General features: G+C 34.8%; 1 protein-coding gene and 1 long non-coding RNA gene across 6 annotated transcripts in view; one reads left to right on the forward strand and one right to left on the reverse strand.

Moving 5' to 3' along the window:
- Window positions 1-15,658, forward strand: part of LOC105832245 (5'-3' exonuclease PLD3) — an 82,156-nt gene extending 66,498 nt beyond the window's left edge. Inside the window, exons 1-12 of one of the 5 annotated variants that reach the window (XM_012673028.3) lie at window positions 97-1,636; window positions 7,852-8,160; window positions 9,252-9,506; window positions 10,144-10,265; window positions 10,892-11,237; window positions 11,315-11,449; window positions 11,808-11,999; window positions 12,098-12,226; window positions 12,332-12,471; window positions 12,566-12,731; window positions 12,804-12,945; window positions 13,232-13,428. In XM_012673028.3, coding sequence (XP_012528482.1) covers window positions 8,029-8,160; window positions 9,252-9,506; window positions 10,144-10,265; window positions 10,892-11,237; window positions 11,315-11,449; window positions 11,808-11,999; window positions 12,098-12,226; window positions 12,332-12,471; window positions 12,566-12,731; window positions 12,804-12,945; window positions 13,232-13,428 — 1,956 coding nt within the window. In that variant the 5' untranslated portion in view covers window positions 97-1,636; window positions 7,852-8,028. Of the gene's footprint in view, window positions 1-96; window positions 1,637-4,432; window positions 4,972-5,010; window positions 5,359-7,851; window positions 8,161-9,251; window positions 9,507-10,143; window positions 10,266-10,891; window positions 11,238-11,314; window positions 11,450-11,807; window positions 12,000-12,097; window positions 12,227-12,331; window positions 12,472-12,565; window positions 12,732-12,803; window positions 12,946-13,231 lie in introns of those variants that run through there. The other 4 variants (XM_036284417.1, XM_012673031.2, XM_012673029.3 and 1 more) reach the window with 4 other exon arrangements.
- Window positions 15,659-16,426: 768 nt separating this feature from the next.
- Window positions 16,427-18,459, reverse strand: LOC118644811. The gene is made up of 2 exons (XR_004962590.1): window positions 17,768-18,459; window positions 16,427-16,622 (listed from the first exon to the last, which is right to left on the reverse strand). It is a non-coding gene; the product is annotated as an uncharacterized LOC118644811 (long non-coding RNA).
- Between the last annotated feature and the right edge of the window lie 195 nt (window positions 18,460-18,654).

Consider the following 18,654-nt stretch of genomic DNA (forward strand, 5'->3'; position numbering starts at 1 on the left):
CCCGGCGAAAGGAGACCGCCTCCTTGCTTTCCTTCTTTTTCTTTTTTTTTTTGCAACGAGACGTCCTTCGCACAGTTTGGTCCGAGTTCCCATCTCCCTCTTTCTCCTTCCGCTCGCAGGAATCTTCGGTCCCTTTTGTTCGCTAAGCACCACCGGAATACTTTATGATACTCGTATTTTGTTCCCATGGAAGAAATGATTTTGGGCCTCCGAGGGTTACTGTTAATTTTTTAAGTGACGGCCCGTTAAACGAGCGTTACCGTTAATTCGCTCGCGTCCTTTCGCAGGACGCTTAAATCACCTTTGGCTCTGGTCGAGAAACGGCAGAATGTACTTTATGCGGAATGTACTTTATTGGAACGATAAATTTTAAAAGGGCCCGCCATTTTCCGGAGCGTGTACCGACGCGGACACCCGACAGCTTCCTCCATCGTCCGCCTGGAGTCCCGCGCTCTCGACAGGGCGGCGATAGAAAAGGCAGGTTTCTTGGCCGAACGTGCGACACATTTTGATTCTCGTATTACGCTTATGTATATTGAAGCAAACTCGTTCTCTCTTTCTCTCTGTCGCCTATCTTATGTTATTATTGAGTTATTACTGAGCAGAGAAAATATTATGCGCCAACAATATGCTGACCAGTATTTATTACACATGTTGCATCCCTACAATATATATATGATTCATAATAGGTATAAACTTCTGAGATACATTCGAGATGTTGGTTCGAGACGATAAATTGTTTATGGGTTTTTTATTCTTTGAATTTCGGCAGCGGTCGTTGTAGGTCTTCACAATTGTCATACAGATTCGCAAGTTACGGAAGACCAATGATCACGGTCCGTAAACTTGGCGGCGCAAATCTTCGTTGCCCTCTTTTTTTTTTTGCAACATTCATTAAATATTGAAAAAGAAATGAATCCGACCGTCTCGAGCGAGATTCGAGCGCCTCGTGAATATCTCATGAGACGAAAGACCTCGCTGAGTTTTATTTCCGTCCGGGGGAGAGCGAGACACCGGCGGCAACAATAATCACGATAAATATTAAAGTTCATCCCGGGTATAGCTGCAAAAATTCTGCAAAATTTAAAACAATCCAGCTATAAATTAATCCCAACGAAAAATTCAATATCAAGTTTCCTAATTATAAGACATACATATCTTTCTCGAGCGTCGTATCAGCCGAGCAGCGGTGACTCTCGCACGCGCGCTCGGATTCGTCATACAATTCTCCGAATTCTCGGCGTGCTGTGTCAGGAGCACCCGGGGAGCCGTCGACTCGGCGCGGTCAGGCCGGGGATTTCGTCCGCGTAGCGGTTTCAAGTTTCGTTTTCTCTTTTCGCCGTCCGAGGCGAAATTGAACGCGCGGTCGATCGCAGCGTCGACCGCGGTGCGTCGACGGATTCCAGTAACGCCGCCGCGCCTCTGCCCGTAGCGTTTCGCTCCGCTTTTGTGCGTGACTGCCGCTTGTTGCGATCGAACTTTCCCGGCGCGGTGTGCCCGGCGACGGCAACGTGTGCTCGATAAGCGATCTCATCCGGCGACCGGCATTGTTTGTCGCGAGTGGAACAACCGGAGCCGGATCGTGTGACGTGGAGACGCTCGTCCGACGCGGACCACGCGCGCTCCAACGAGGACGGTACGTACGCACCATGCACGCATGCACGCACGCACGCACCCGAGGCTCGACGCTACGCATTCCAGACCCGTGGAACAAAGAGCGATGCGTCAACGCGATTCAAACATCCACTGTGAAAACGAAATCTAATCGACAATTAATTAGTAACGAAGAATCTGTAATTGGATGAGCGAACAAAGTGACAGGGAAAAACGTGGAACTTTTTTAACAATGCGTGCTCAAATTCTCATATCGCGAATGAGAGATCAGCTATATGAACAAAAGCTGGTAGAAAATTTAGAGGAACTGTGGAAAGATATTCACAATATAGTCCGGTCTTATATATTTTTTTAGATTATCTTAAATGCGATCTTTTAAGCAACCAGATGGTTATGTCATTGTTAGGTAGAATCTTGAGATCATCTGAAAGACCAGACTCGGGACGATTTCGTCGTGAACGCGTCGTGAGACAGATAGTGCATCTCGAAAAGCACGTGGCGTGGCCACCATTTTTATGGCGCGCGAAAGATTTAAAGAGACATACGGGAAAATTGCGGATTAAAAGTAAGGATCTCAAAGATTCTGAAAAGTTTGATATTAAAAATATGCAATTCGATGTAGTAAAAATAATATGTAACATACAATAGTTTAATATGTAATGTTTATATTCTTTGCAAATATAAATATAAATTATTAAAAAATTATCTTATTTATAAGAGACATAACTCTTATACAATACATGTATAAAATATTAAGAATACGTTTTAGACAAAAAACAATGTTTCTTTCTCAAAAAGAACATAATTTTTACAAACCTGGTTAAAAGATTTTTTTTCTATTCGAATTTGATAATATGTCTTTTTTCCTTAATATTTTTTGTGTTATTTTGTCTTGTACAAAACAAATATACTGTTTAAGTTAATTAATTCATTTAACGTTTATTTATTTAAAACACAAGAATATATATAAAATAAAATATAATACAATACAAACATAAATTATTTGAAAAGATCAAAACATTAAGTTATTTTTTAAATATGCATTGTTGAATAAAACTACGTACTCGAGAATGTTTGCATATGTAGGCACTTTACAATGTTCAATAAAACCAATCAGTAATATTGAATCATTAATAACTTGAGCCAATAGTCTGTGCATCAATATTTTTTAAACAATCAAAGGCTGCGATTATATCATCTACGATTATAAGATTACATTAGCGGAAATATTAACTTCCTCTTTGAACAGACAAAGTAAATATTCTACATCAATTCATCAATATTAATTACACACATTCAATATAATATTGCTAGTATTTATTAGTATTATTATTGACATTATTATTGATTGTATGAGATCCTACACAAAGAAAACGATTTTTGAAAATATTTTTTCTTATTTTATTCAAACAACATGATATGAAACATTATCTTTATTAACTGGGTAAAGTACTGTTTTGTTGAATCAAATAATACCATTAATAAATAATCAAATAATTGTATTTCTTTTTTTCAAATAAATAATTTCTCTGATTATTTCAAAGCATATATTTTTAATAACTTTTATTAAATCTAAAAAATCTTTCTCTCTGTGTACTAGGCAATACAATTAGACTGATTCTACGAACATCGGCCATTCGTTATAAATGTCACGCGTGTATAGTCATTTGAAACTAAAAAAAATCTTCCAACCTTTTGATTCATCGACACTTGAACATATTACGACATCAAACTCCATATCTTAATATATCGAGCTTTCCAAAAATTTATGAGATACATACCTGGGTCTGTCCTAGTTAGTTTTTTCAGCGCGCGTTTATCAAAGTCGAACAAAGGAGAGGTAAAACCTCCCGCTTAGTTGAAAGTTGAGAGTGCCCTAAAAAAATCCAATAGAGAAAGAGAAAGTCGAGCGACTACCCTCGTTTGTAATTATTTCAGCTCGTAAACTAAACTACTCCCTGCTCGCTCTCCATTTTTGCAAACTTTTCGTCCCAGTCACGAGATCCGGCCTTTTTAGTTGCGCTTGCTTTCACATTCATTATTCGGAATGAAGCGACCCAGACGTATTATGCGTATACGGAGAATGAGGGAGGAAAAAAACCTGCAAAAAAAAATAGGGCGAGAGAAGCCAGTAGACCGCCATGGCTCGTCCTGTGTACATGGCGTCTCTATTGTGTTCAACGCAGTCTGACGATACACGAAGTGTGTCTATCAGCAATGGCAATTTTTTTAAAAAATCCTCGAAACTGGAGTAAAAAGTTGGACGACATCGGGAACAGCGAGAAAGCGAGAAAGCGGAGTTTCCGAGGATTTCCTGGATAGACTCGATTCATAGGGACACGTGCGATAATATTCCGACGCCTTATTCACGTAGCGCGCCAATTGGGAAGCGACGTTGAAATTGAGAACGAAAGATCGATGTAGAACACTTCTTTAAATGAATAAACTGAGGGAAGAAATTGTTGCAATTACCATAATTTAATTTATAATCCTTAGCGGTGTCGTTATATACTTTTTTTATTTTAATCATACATTATAATTATTGATTACTATGTATAAATAGTAAGCAAATATTTAAAAAATATTTATATTTATTATAAATTGCATTTACATTACATATAGAAATGTTTATTTTGCTTTACATTCGTATGTTAATATTTTGCTATTAATATTTCATCGTTTATTAAATTATCATTAATTTATACAATTTTTTTCGACTGGTTTTTTCAATGTGAGGTCGTTATAGCAGTAATAACTGTAAAACTGAAGGTCTTAATCATAATGATTCTACGTCGCGATTATAGTCACAAATACCAAACGACCGCTACAAGTGTAAGTAGCGTAGAATAAATAAAAATATCGATGTTTCCGGTCACGCATAAGTTTTGTGAATTCTGTACATTTCTTTGAGCTCCGGCGGAGAAGTAGACTAAAAGGCAACTAAAAAGATCGGATCTCATGGCCGGGACCAAAAAGTTTGCAAAAATACAAAGCGAGCGGGGAGAAGTGTATTTTACGAGCTGAAGCAATTACACGAAGATGCACGCTCGGTTTTTCCTTTTCTCTTTTAGATTTTTTACGATCTCTCGACTAGGCGGGGGGTTTCAGGATTTTCAATTCTACCTTGTCCGGAGGATCCGTCGTAAATCGAGGGAGTAGGGAAGTAGCGGGAGTAGAGCAGTTGCCGTTGGCATGTGCTCCAGTTCTTACGACGGCGGCCCGGGAGGAAGATTGGTTATCAACGGAGGATCTCGGGCACGAGGACACCACGTGCGAGGGTTCACCGAGACGGCGGGAACGATAGAGTTTCGCCGGTGGGGGCAGGAGGGAAAGGGGGTGATCGATCGCCCGGGCAGGGTGAGAGTCGCGTATATATCGAGGCGTATATTTCGCTCGCTTTCGCTGGATATCCGCGGCGACCTGACCGCCGAAGGATGCTCCGCGCGCATGCACGAACGTTTTCCTTCGTCGCGATGACAGATCGAACGAGCAGTCGGCGCCGAAGGTGTTTTCGCGGCGCGCGCGCGCGCGACTGATCTCTGTTTGCGAGCCGTTTGATTTGGCCCGACCGATTCGTGCCACACGTGTTTCTCTCTCTCTCTCTCTCTCCCTCTCTCTCCTTCTCTTCCCTCGTGTAATTGTCTCTTCTGTATATTATCCGTTGTGGTCCTCACGCACTCAACTGCAGACTCGCGCCACGCTTGGACGCCTCGTGACCGCCTCCTCGATCGGTCGATGCGCTCGGTAATAAGCGCCGTTATTACCCGCGCGGGGCCGCAATGATATTTCGTATTGCGGCACTTAAACGGCACGTGCATCGGCGCTTCACTCGTCAGACAAATTATGTCTCGGACGGAGATAATCGCGAGACGGCGATCGAACGAGATACCTCACCGCAGTCTTTGATCACCCGGAGCATATGGCATCTCGCGTTCCATTTCTCGCGGGCGTAGCGCGCGACGCTCTTTTTACGATTTGAAATGCCGATGAACGTCGCTGATGTAATACGACATAATACTCTAGGTTTATTGCTTGTATAAAATCGAGGGTGATGAACTATTAAAATCTCTTTTGTTTCGTATTTCACACTTATTATCAGAGCATCGCCGATCGAGTAGCGCAAGTATCTAATTATCGTTTATCACATATCACATATTATTATCACATATTAATTTAAATAACATGAAATTTAGACAGTATTGATTACATATGTATGTCATTGTTTTTTTGTAATGTTTGTTACTTGCATTTGTAAATGTACAATGCAAATGATTATGAAAAGATTTAGTTTTCTTAATGTACATTTAACACTCTTTTAGCACACAGCTTTTACTTTTAATTTAATTTTAACTCTAGTACCCCACTATCTGTACGAAACAAAAACACCATTCTAGGGTTTCGCACACCCTAGTACTTTAATTCAGCGTCATTTTCTTAATTTTTATCGCTTATACTTTTTTAAAACTATATACGCAAAAATGCTGAAAAGTATTATGTATTTATATTAACTTAAATATCAATTTTTCCTTGTAAGGAACGTGATTAATTAGCAGGGAAAGAAATTATTTAAATACATTTCAAAAATTACCTGGGGTGTGCTGCGTTCCTAGAGTTAATATAAGATATTATTTATATAAATAGACAATAATTAATATTATATAATTTTAATGCTAATGATTAATAATTTTATATAATTTTATAATATATATATAGATATATCAAATGTTATAATATAAAATTATAAAAGTCTTCTTCAAAGGATCAAACAGTTTTATTTTTTTTTTTAATTTTATTTGCGCGCATTTGAAATAATGTAAAAGCAAATATTTTCCCGTTTAAAGTTTACAAATTGAAAAATGGGTTAATCGCGACTTTTTATCAATCGGGAACATTATCGAGGCCACGAGGACGTTCTCTGCGCAGGTGCTCGCCACGGCATGCGACCGAGGCCTTTCGATCGTTTCTTCCTCGGCTGGAAAAAGGCGTTTGTCATCCCTGCGCCCCGATGTAGATCGTCGTCGTCGTCGTCGTCGTCTCGGCGACGGTGACCGCACGCGATCGATTCGATCTTGATAAAGTGGGAAAACGAATTGGAAAACAATGCGTCTGCAGGTTTCGATGCGGACGGTCACGAATTAAATGTCAACGGGCGAATAATCGGGATACATTGGCGAGCGAGTCAAAGAGGCGCTAATCGTTTTATTATCGATCACGCTCGTCCGGTGATGTATACGTCGCAGAGTCGCTGCGACGTAAGCTTCCCCCGTTTCCTCGGCCGACGATTTGATACGTCCGACTGGTAGAAAGATAGGACCCGGGATGGCTAATTGAATCAAGCGATATATTACAATTGAGAGCGTTCCATTTGTCGAGATTAACGCCGGGACCATTTTCATTGTCAGCCCCTGCCTCGACGGGAATAAAAACTACCAAAGCGACGGGAAACGCGCGAGGTTCTTTCACGTTAAGCCACGCGAGACTCGCTAATCCGATAGTCTAACAAAGGAAATCTTCCGGGCGAACTCTAAAGATCCTTTCAGGAGAAAAATTTTCTTTCGTTATCTTTATCCTATTTAGCTACTCCGGCTAAGGTCTAAAAATATAATAAGAAGTTCGACAGGAAAAGCCGTACAAGGCTGGTGTTGTAAAGATAGAAGGAAACATTGTGTTTTACATATTATATTATTCCTATGTTGCAAAGGTTTTTTTTTTTTTGTTTTTATTCAAGAAATGTTTTGAGGCGGTTTATATTTCTAACGCGTACGTCCGCGTTGTTCATTATCTAGCGTTTTTCATTTAGGAAGATCTTATTCGTGGTCTAGAGAGCAAGCTGATGCTTTTTGTCATTCTAATTTTATAGTATTATCTAAAACGTCATCTTGACGTCACAATGACGTAAAAAAAAAAAGAAACGTCAACTTGGATATGCGTTAGACGTTTGCAAGGAAACTTTCGTATCTTCCGCTAGTTCTAAATCGGTTCTAACTTAAGTACAAGGTAGCGAGCAACAAAAATAGCATGTCGCCAATGGTACGCGACGTTTTATAGAGGCATTATACCGGTATAGGAGCATTATACGGAGCTTTGATTAAGGCTGATCTCGACCCTCGCGCGCGTTAAATTTTAAACGCACGGCCGGAATCAATGCCACGCCAACGTTGTATATACACACATGCATACCCGGCATGGCACGGACGTAGACACAGATGACATTTCTCTTGTCTTGTCTGTCGACAGATATCGATGTGGATGTCGAACATGGTGCAAAAGTCGGACAACGGAAGCGACGCCGTCGGCGAGGCTGGCCGTCCCCGCGTGCACGCGAGTTCGATCGACGACGAGTCGCTCGCTACGGCGCCCTTGACGCATTAAAGAGGAATTATTGTTTGCGGATGTGCGCCGGACGCAATCGAAATGTCGTTTTTCGGACGGAAAATGGGTGGCGGCGGCGGCGGCGGGGGCGGCGGGAATTCCGAGCACACCGGTCATAACTTACAGGACGGTCTCTTTCAAATTGCATCGCAGGCTTGTCACATCCTCGTGCAAGTGAGTCGGTCACGGCGTGGAAGAAATGTTTGCGACTAGCATTTGATAAGATACCACCCGAGACGCGCAGAACCGAAGATAACGTTTAACGCGAATATACTCCCTCATAAAAATGTAATACTGTGCAGTATTAAATTGGCCGTTAATTATTACTTATTTTGAGTGATACTTTTAATATTAAAAATAAGTATTAATTACTGGCCAATTTAGTACTATCCGGTAATTACATTTTTATAAGAGCTGCAGAGGGTATTTCAGATATCTATTGAAAATATTGCATGATCTGATTATTTAGAATATTTTTTAAGAATATTATTCAAAATAATGTGACTATTGTCTTGACTTCAACACTTTGGTAGTAAAATTGATTATGCTTCATTGTCGACATTAAATTCATCGACATTAAATCATATAATCTATTGTATTATATAAGAGATGCGAAGAAGAGTGAGGTACAATTTATAGCATTCTGTACATTTTTACATTCTGGCATAAACAACGCGCAATATTCTTTTACGCTTGATTCATGTTGATTCATGAATCATGAAACGTATGTAACAGTAACGTTTGAATAACTTGATGCGGCGCGTGTATTATAATTTCAATCGATTCTAATGTACCTCTTATTATTCACGCATGTTACTTTATTCCTCAAGAGGAATTTTTCCTTTTACGTTGTTTTTACATTGTTCTTCACGAAAAAAATCTTCCTTTTACGTTTTTTTTTTTTTTTTAACAATCGACGAAGAATTTAATTAATTATACTTGCAAGACGCAGCAAAAAGTCACCAGGATGTATCTCGCACTTCTTCGTAGTTGCGAGATTACAAACTTAAAATCTATGCATCCAGTAGATTCCAGTCTACTAAATGCTTCGAAATTTGAACTGATTTTCTTAATATTTAATTTTAAACATTTGCACAAAGAATTTTGCTAAGCTTCAAGTGAAAACGATACTATAAACTTTAAAATTGATCGGAGAACAGGATTTCGCTTTATAAGCATCGCTTCCAATTACTCTTTTTGAACAATCGATCGGAAACAAAGTTCATGTTGCAGCGGTATAAATAAATCGTTTTCTTTCCGTCAAGGTGAATAATACGCATAACGTTTCATACGGAGGTAGCAATAATGTGAATAACATCGCGTATTCGAAGTATTCCACGGCCGGCGGCTCCACCGCTCCGACAACGTCGTCGTCGTCGACGACGAAAGGGGCGACTACCGCTAAAGCGTATCCGAAGTACGCGGAGCAGTACAACAAGGGTCCCAACAAAGACCAGGATGTGGTGGTGCTGTTACCGCATCGCAAGAACAGAGCACCGCGACTCAAGCACAAATTATCGGTAAGTCCTCTCATATCGTTACGTACGTTACATCGAAAATTTATACAGTTACCACGTGCAGACAGTTTAAACCATGAATGCATCTAACTCGCGCAATTTATAAAACCTGACAATTTGACTAACGATTTTGTTGACAAGTCGTTATTTTAATCCTTGAAGCGGATTGTATTCTTGCAAGTGATCTGCTTGGTTGATTTTGTTCTTCAATCATAGAAAAGAAGTACGCGATATACATATATACGTCACGTGATGAAAATGTCTTCTCAGCGCTTTGTTTCTTCGACGAAGAAAAATCCCCGAGATTTATTTTCGAATTCGTTTATTTCCCTAATGAATCACGAGCGAATTGATTTTCTCATCACGGGCCCGTTCGCGAACGGACGGCAAACTCCACGCGCTTTTTATCATATTAATGAGATAAAGTCATATGGTTTTTTTTTTAATCAAAGACTTTAAGATACATTCAAGATACAAACATGGTGATAAGAGTAAGTATAGCATATTTTTTGTTTATATTGAATTCCTTGAATAGATGTTTACCAAATGTGTTAATCAACAATCTTGTACAACAACGTTGCGCAACATCATACTTGCAGCATGACTGTGTGAAAAGAGCACGAGTGTAATTCTGTTGCAGACCGTGTCCGAAAACGCACGGCTGGATGTGAACTCTCCGGGAGGTGATGACGATTTAGACTTATGGGATCAGACCGGATTTATGTTGAGAACCGACGTGGACGATCCTCTCACGCATGCAAAGTAGATATCAAACATTTCAAATATTTTAATTGTAAATATTAGAAATTAGAGCGCAAGATTTATGACAATACTCTCTCAATTTCTTAGAGTGAAAATACTGCCACTACAATTTTTCGAGTAATTTTCCACTTAATAACAGTTAAAATTCACTCTAATAATAGAGTAAATTTTTAATTTTTATTGGTGTGGAAAATTACTAGAAAAACTTTTATTGGAGTGGAAAATTCAATCTATTAGAGTGAATTATAACTCTTATGGAGTGGAAAATCACTCGAAAATATATAGTGGCAGTATTTCCACTCTAAAAAATTTAGAGAGTAGCAATGCAAACAATATCATTTCGTTATTTTATTAATTATGTAAAAGTAGTATAACTTTAATGCTATAAAACCGTCACTATTTTAACAGCTATAGTTCCCGGTTGAATAAATTATTATTCCAAGTAGAGGAAAAGTTTATTATTCTTCTTGTCTCTTAATGTAACTTTTTACGAGTTAAAATGGAATAAACAGCGTTAAAAAAAACTGCTTAAATATTTAAAGTTTTTTCTGAGCAAGAAAATTATGGGTCTGCTGTTATTGTGATTATATCGCATGTAGTTAATAGCATACAATTTCACGACGAAGGTGGGGCGCGCAGAATTGGTGCAGGCCCAGTTGCATACCAATAACCATCATCCTGATTCTGATTGTCCTGGTCGTACTTTTGCCGCTGTTGGACCACGCGGCGGACAAGTATCCTCTAAATGCCACTCTATTGGATACGGAATCGACGTGCATGGAGCATTGCAATATATCCCTGGTGGAATCTATACCGCTGGGCTTGAGTTATAGCAATAATACGGCTCAACATGAAAGCACCTATGATTCTTGGATGGAGCTCATCGGAATGGCGCAGAATACTATCGAAATCGCATCGCTTTATTGGACAATGAAAGGGGATGATGTGATACCCGATTACAGTGCTAAGATGGTAAATGGCGCGTAATGTAACGATATCATAGGACAAACAGCCATTGATATTATTCGCCGTTTAATAAATTGTTACAGGGAGAACAGGTGTTCCAATCACTGCTAGAAGCTGGGAGAGATAGACAAATCACACTAAAAATTGCACAGAATCTTCCTTCCCGCTTGTCTCCGAATGTCGATACGCAAATTTTGGCTAAAAAAGCTAACGCACAGGTAATATTACATTTTGATGAGAAAAAATATCTGGATTTAATTTTGTATTATTATATGAATTTTATAATTTTTCCAAAATATTTTATTAATTTAATAATGTATAAAAAAGTATTTATGCAAAATAGCTAATGTAATAAAACATTAAAATCATATGCATAACAATATAATAAGAATTTTAAATTGTCATATGTGAATTATTTAAATATTTAATTCAATGATAAACCATTGCTTATACAGAATAGCTATTTCTCAAGCTTAATAATTTTTATTAGTATTTATTTATTTAAATTTTATTTCTTAAAACAATGTGCTTTTTATGCATTACTTTTAAAGACAATATATTTTTATTCAAATTTAGGTGAGGAGCTTAAATTTCGCCGGATTGTTGGGCGGTGGTGTACTTCACACGAAACTATGGCTTATCGATCGCACTCATATATATGTTGGTTCAGCGAATATGGACTGGAGATCCCTTTCACAAGTGAAAGAACTTGGTTTAATGGTCTTGAATTGTTCCTGTTTAGCAAATGATTACGCCAAAATATTTGATGTAAGAAATAAAGTAAATTCATGCGAATACATTTCAACTACATCTGAATTAAAAATTTATACATTTATCATTAATCTCTTCTTTTATTCATTACGTAGGTATACTGGAAGTTAGGCGAAGACGGTAAAGTGCCTTCCACGTGGCCAGATTCCTTTAGCACAAAGATAAATATAGATAATCCTATGAACTTTACAAATATGGATAATAAGTACAAATTATTTATCGCGGTTAGTATCGTCTAATAAATTACTAGTTGTAGTGCTACGTTGAAAGATGTATTGTGGCAATTGCTTTTTGACATTGTAGAAAATGTATATATTAAAATGTTACAGAGTTCACCTCCGCCATTTTCACCAAAAGGTAGAAGCAACGATCTAGATGCGATTGTGCACTGTATTGCTAAAGCGGAGAAGTTTATTTACATCTCTGTGATGGATTATTTTCCGTTAACGATATATACTGCACAAATAAAGTATATCTAAGAATATAAATTATTATAATTTATATTATAGCATCTTTTTTTTTATTCTAACAGCTTAAAAACTGTTTTATATCTGCATTTGTAGGTACTGGCCTATAATAGATAATGCTTTGAGGGCGGCGGCAATCGAGCGTAAAATACAAGTGCGTCTTTTGATCTCCAAGTGGAAACATTCGAGACCATCCGAATCGTATTTTCTTAAATCACTGCAAGACTTAACGTACAGTTACCCTAAAGTTAGAATTGAAGTGGTGAGTATTTTCTTCAAATATAAATGCGTATATATTTTTATGATGATTTAAAATTTCGAATTTTTTCAACAGAGAAGGTTTATCATACCCACCAACTCGTCCTTAGATAAAATACCATTCGCGAGAGTAAACCATAATAAATATATGGTTACTGATGTAACAGCCTATATCGGAACGAGCAATTGGTCGGGTGATTACTTTATTGACACGGCTGGTAAGTTCATTCTCACATATTGCTTTTCATGAAAATAATCTTAAAGCCGGTTGTTCCAACTTCTTGAAAAATTTACTTATCAGGCAATACATATATCTACTTGATAGCTAAGTTTACCAAAAAATCACCGGCCCGAAGACAAATAAATATAACAAAATATTTTTTATTTTTTTGCTAATAAATTAATAATATATTATGTCTTACACAAATATATATTTCTTATAAAAAACTACATTTTAATGTACATACACACACACACATACACACACACAAATATTTATTTTAGGTATCGGCACCGTGTTTGAAAGCGTTGGTCCTCAAAATGATAACAACATAAGGCAACAACTAGAAAATATCTTCCATCGTGATTGGTATTCCGAATATTCTTTCCCACTAAATACAAACGAAACTTCTACTGAAAACTCCTGGAATTTACCGAGAAATTCATATCAACATTCATCATATGAACCTTATATACATTAATACATGTATAATTATAATAGTCTAATCATGATAATCGTATTCACAGCAACCATTTATAATCATGAAACATTTATCGTGTTGAATTCATCATGTTAATCAAGGAGAGTTTTGATTTTATTTTTACTGAAACAATTAAAACTTTTTTATTATACTCTATGCAAATGCTCTCTTCGTTTTTGAATATTTTTGTAAATACTTTCTAAAATTTTCATAAATTTTGCAATTGTATGTAAATCGTAAATTATTGTAATATTTGGATTTACATAAATATATATACATTATTGTCTATTTGTAAGAGCTTATACGTGGCATAATATAAAGCTAAGTGATTTTAACAAATTAAATTATGCTATTTTTAACTAAAATTTTTAACTAATGATAAATTGTAAATTAGTATTACGTCTTTTATATGAATATTTTTTAATAATTGTTACATTATTGATTGTGTGAATTAATTTAGAATTAAGAAATTCAGTTTATAAAAGTAATTCTAATTTTGATTAGGCTTATATATTTTTTATTTAATACATAGTATTTTTACACATTTCTTAGTAATTAAGTTACTCTTTAAATTCTCGCCTTAAAATGTATCTTTTGACACTGTTTCTGAAATCTTCAGAAATTCCGTTGATTAAAGCAATAGATAGATATCAGTTCTTCCTTTATACTGATCTCTCTTTATCTCACGACTTTCATTATCCACATCATGCTAGTGTTCTTAAGTATTAAATATTGTTTAACGAAAGAAGCACATCATTTAAAGAGAAGGGTAAAACGTGCCTTACAGAAACTGTATCTCTGCGATAAGCATGGCGATATTAATCTATATTCGAGAAATGCATCAACTCTGCGTTCTTCCATGTAATGACTTCTTTAGAACTTATCCGTTTGTTACTTGTATTGTTTATTATTATGCAAGAATGGGACCTGATTGTTAATGTCTTGATAAGTATTAAAAAAAATAGTTAAATTGCTACGATAAAATGACTATTGCAATATCGCCTTACAATACATTCCCAGACAGAAATTGGTCGAATCGCCATCAATTCGATTAATTATGTTTAACAGGGAATAATTAAGTATAATCCGTTTATTAATTTTTATGTACAGTTAAATATAATCTGCATATTCAATTAACTCTTTCCGTCACTAAAAAAATAAGATAAGAAAGAAAAAGATTAATAATAATATGGAAACTTCAATGAATTTTTATTATATCTTAAGCACTTCAATATACAGTGTACTTGTATAATAATATTTAGATGTAAAATACATGTTTAAATGAAATGTAAGAAAAGTAACAAACGTTAAGTGATATTAAAAGTGTCTGTTATTGATGAAAATTTTAGTATATCGTGACAAAATCTGTAGATTATTTTCCATTATTTACGGAATTTAATATGGAGAGAAAAAGATATAGATTTAAGGTGAATTAATACATTTAGATGAATTAATACATTTATATACCAACTTATGCCTTTAAAAAAAGATGCGTTGAATTATTTCATTGATTGTTTGGTGAAAGATATTTTAAAACATGGTAAAGACATTAGTTAATAAAAATGGAAAGGCTATTATACACTGTATGATATGACACTTATTAAGTCCGCTACTTTGCCAATTATAAACAACGATAACTAATGAATTGCTTTATATAATATTACTGCGATTGCACGCGCCAACAATGAAAAATATATTATAAATTATACATAAAGATCTTTCTATGCTACATTTGTGCCTTGGTTTAATAAGTGCTCTTATAATATAAAAAATCATATTGTAATAGTTTTATTTCAATTTTGTTGTATAAAAAAGAATTCCAAAATTTTGAATTTACAGACCTATATATCTTATTCTTCTTCACATACAAATACATGCATCTTAACTGTCTCATATTATGATTTGTTCTTGTAAGATGTTTTAAATCATAACCTTAAGATTTTAGTTAAAATCTAATCTTATATTTAAGATAGTTTTAAGTTTAATCTTAAATGATTTTAATCTATGATAATCTTAAGAGTCCATCCATTTATTTGAAATAACGCTTTAAAATTAAATTTGAATCAAAATATCAGATATAAAATTAGACCATGAATGCCACCTCTAGAAATTATATTATGTGTGTATATAAGTTTCCACATGTTTACTCTTGTACGCTTGTGTATTCACAAAAATGACAATATGACATCACATTTCTGACATAATAAAAATTCTGTTTGAAAAAGAATAATACAATAATACATGATTCTCTAAAACCATATATGATTTATCGTTTATTAAAATGGATTTTTAGAAAACCTTGATAAACTTTACAACCACTTTTAACAATAATTAAAAGAAAAAACATTGATATTTAGTGCAAGATAAATAAATCTTAATTTGTATCTTATATCAGGTGTTTTCTAATGCAAATTTTGAAATTTCCAAATAATGAAAGCTAGAATCCATTAATTATTAATATAAATGTTCTATTCGTGTTCTAATGATAATATAGGCTAATGAAAGTAAGCGGAGCTGTTAGCAGAATGCAAATAATTTATAAAAATATAATTTTATTAATTAAATAACAAACGTTTTGACTCATTTAGAATCATCATCAATGAATTAATATCCTATGAAAAGTCTCTCATAAATTATTTGCTCTCTGTATCGCGTTACTCTCATGTAGCCTATATTGTTTGAATTTTGAGAATCCTTGACATTTGTGTTATTATTTATTACTGTGTTAATATTCTACTGCGGTGTTTTCATTCATATACATTATTTACTTATTTTGTTAAGTTTTTTTTGTATCAGTCAATTTTGAGAAAAATTTGAAATATATAATCAATTGAAATATATATATAGTAGTTTATTCTGTGCTCCTCTTGGGATTGACGGGGTATTTTTAAGAGTGCATTCTTTACACAACTTCAACAAAAACTCCAGTTTACAACAATATAATACAGTATATACAATATACAATATAATTTCCCTTCCTTTATCAATTTCCTTCCTATTTTTTCTTTCCAAAGCTTGCTCCTTTCCTCTTTCTTCCTGCATTTCTTTCCACTAATTTCTCCAGGCCTCTTCTTTTCTTAATCTTCTCCACCGCTTCTTGCCCCAGCCTCAGATTTCTTTCCGTATCTTCTTTTCTTCTTTTTCTTCTTTTATCTTCCTCTTCTTCTCCTGTTTTCTTCCTTTCTCACTCTCCTCTATTGGAATATATAATTGATCGAGTAAAAAGAATGAATTTACAATTCAAACAGAAAAGAATGTGAAAATAAGAATCTTCCATTTACATTTTATATAATAGCTTTGTTAATAATCAATATTTTAAATTATAAATTTAAAAATTATACTTATAAATGTTCTAACTCTAAATTTAAAGTTGAATAAAATACTTATATTCAATATTTATTACTTACAGAGGTAATGTGAATTCCACAAAAATACACCAAGGAAAAAGTATGGTTGTAATAAATATAATAAATTCAACTATGTATAATTTATATTTACATTTAATATCAACTATATGTATTATATAATTAATAAGTTAAATATTTGACCAATAAATATTAAACATATGTGTAAAAATAAAGATAAGATTATCTATTTGGTCTACAATAGATATTAGTGCTAAATAATAATTTTTTCTGTAATTTAATATTTCTAGCTTATAAGAACTGCGCGCTGACACTTTCAATCAATCTTGAAACAGCTAGATATTGATGTTCAAAAGCATCTATAAGATTTTTCCTTTTCCGGAAAAAAAATGAATAATCTATTTAAAAAAAAAATTTATGTCAGCATACTAGCAGCAAAAATTGAACAAGATTCTCTTGACAGAACCTCAAATGGATGATAGAAAATAAGCATACAGGCAATCTTACGATAGATTGGTAGCTATTTTGCAGTAGGGTCTGTTCGATTTCTGCTATTAGTACTGACGTAGAGTGTCAATAGGTTCTGTCAACAGAATGTTAGTAAAATGAAACTTCAGATAGCTCAATCTGCAAACATTTTTTATCATCTATTGGTAGTCTGTAGACATTCTGTCAATATTTTGCTGACTGGGAAATGGACGAACATTTATTAAAGTTTTAATACACGTATAAAATTTGATTTAATTTTTAATGCTATTTCCATCGATTTGTAAATTTTCCATCCATTTCGTAAATAATTACTATAAAATACGTATATAAATTTACATAAAAATCTCTATCTTCTATGTTCTAAAAAAAATGTTATTAACTTATTATTCTTTTTATCTATATAACCAAGTACTTTAAGTATCATTAAATATTTAGTGAGATGAATATTTCTAATTGTACTTAGTTTTCTAATGAAATTTTACTACCTTCCCAAGAAACGGTATGTAGTTCAGGTAGATTGGAACCACAGTTGGGTCACCTAGTTCTGACTGAGATCTCTTGAATGTGAAGCTGTTTTTACGCGTCCGTGAACGGGCCTGATCCCCTCCACAACGAATCTTGTCCGAGTAACTGCTTATATTAATCGGTCAAAATGTTCATGGAACCGGTATCGCGGGACCGGTAACTATGCCTTATTCTTTGCCGAGGAATTCAAGTTTCATTTACATTAGTAGTTGTAATAGTAATTTTGGGAATATCCTGCTCTTTCTATTTCTTGAAGAGATATTTTGAAAACCCTCGGGACTGCTCTTTGAAGGTAAAACGTTTATAATTTTTAATATGATATATAATATATAAGTTGTAATATATCATGTCTTTCTGTGGTATAAGTAGAATCAAAATGCGAAATCTTCTACGCTGAAAATTATATTGCCCAACGTTATATTGCTTAGAACCTCTTTAGTTATTATGGACAGTTTGTCATATGAAAAATTCAATATACAATTAAATTACCATATTGAAGTATACTATAAAAGTGTAACACAGAATTCATAAACCCTCATTTACATCTTTTTTGCTAATGCGATGTAACGCTAATTTTTTATCCTGACAAATTTCAATTCTATGACGTTCTTGCAAATATTATACGTCACGAAACAAGTTAATTATTGAAATGCGGCGATAAAAGCTTTCGATTTTACTCTTCTGTCACTCGAAATAAAACTATTACAACCGATTAATAATTATATATACTGTGGCATTCGATTTTTTGCGCACTTGTTCGCCCTTGGGTATTCTCCGCATCAGGACAACTTCGTTCATCCCGAGGAGGCAGCGTTTAGCAAAAAATAAATCGGAAGATGTACATCCT

The sequence above is a fragment of the Monomorium pharaonis genome, chromosome 3, assembly GCF_013373865.1.
Source record: "Monomorium pharaonis isolate MP-MQ-018 chromosome 3, ASM1337386v2, whole genome shotgun sequence".
In the NCBI taxonomy this organism is placed as follows: domain Eukaryota; kingdom Metazoa; phylum Arthropoda; class Insecta; order Hymenoptera; family Formicidae; genus Monomorium; species Monomorium pharaonis.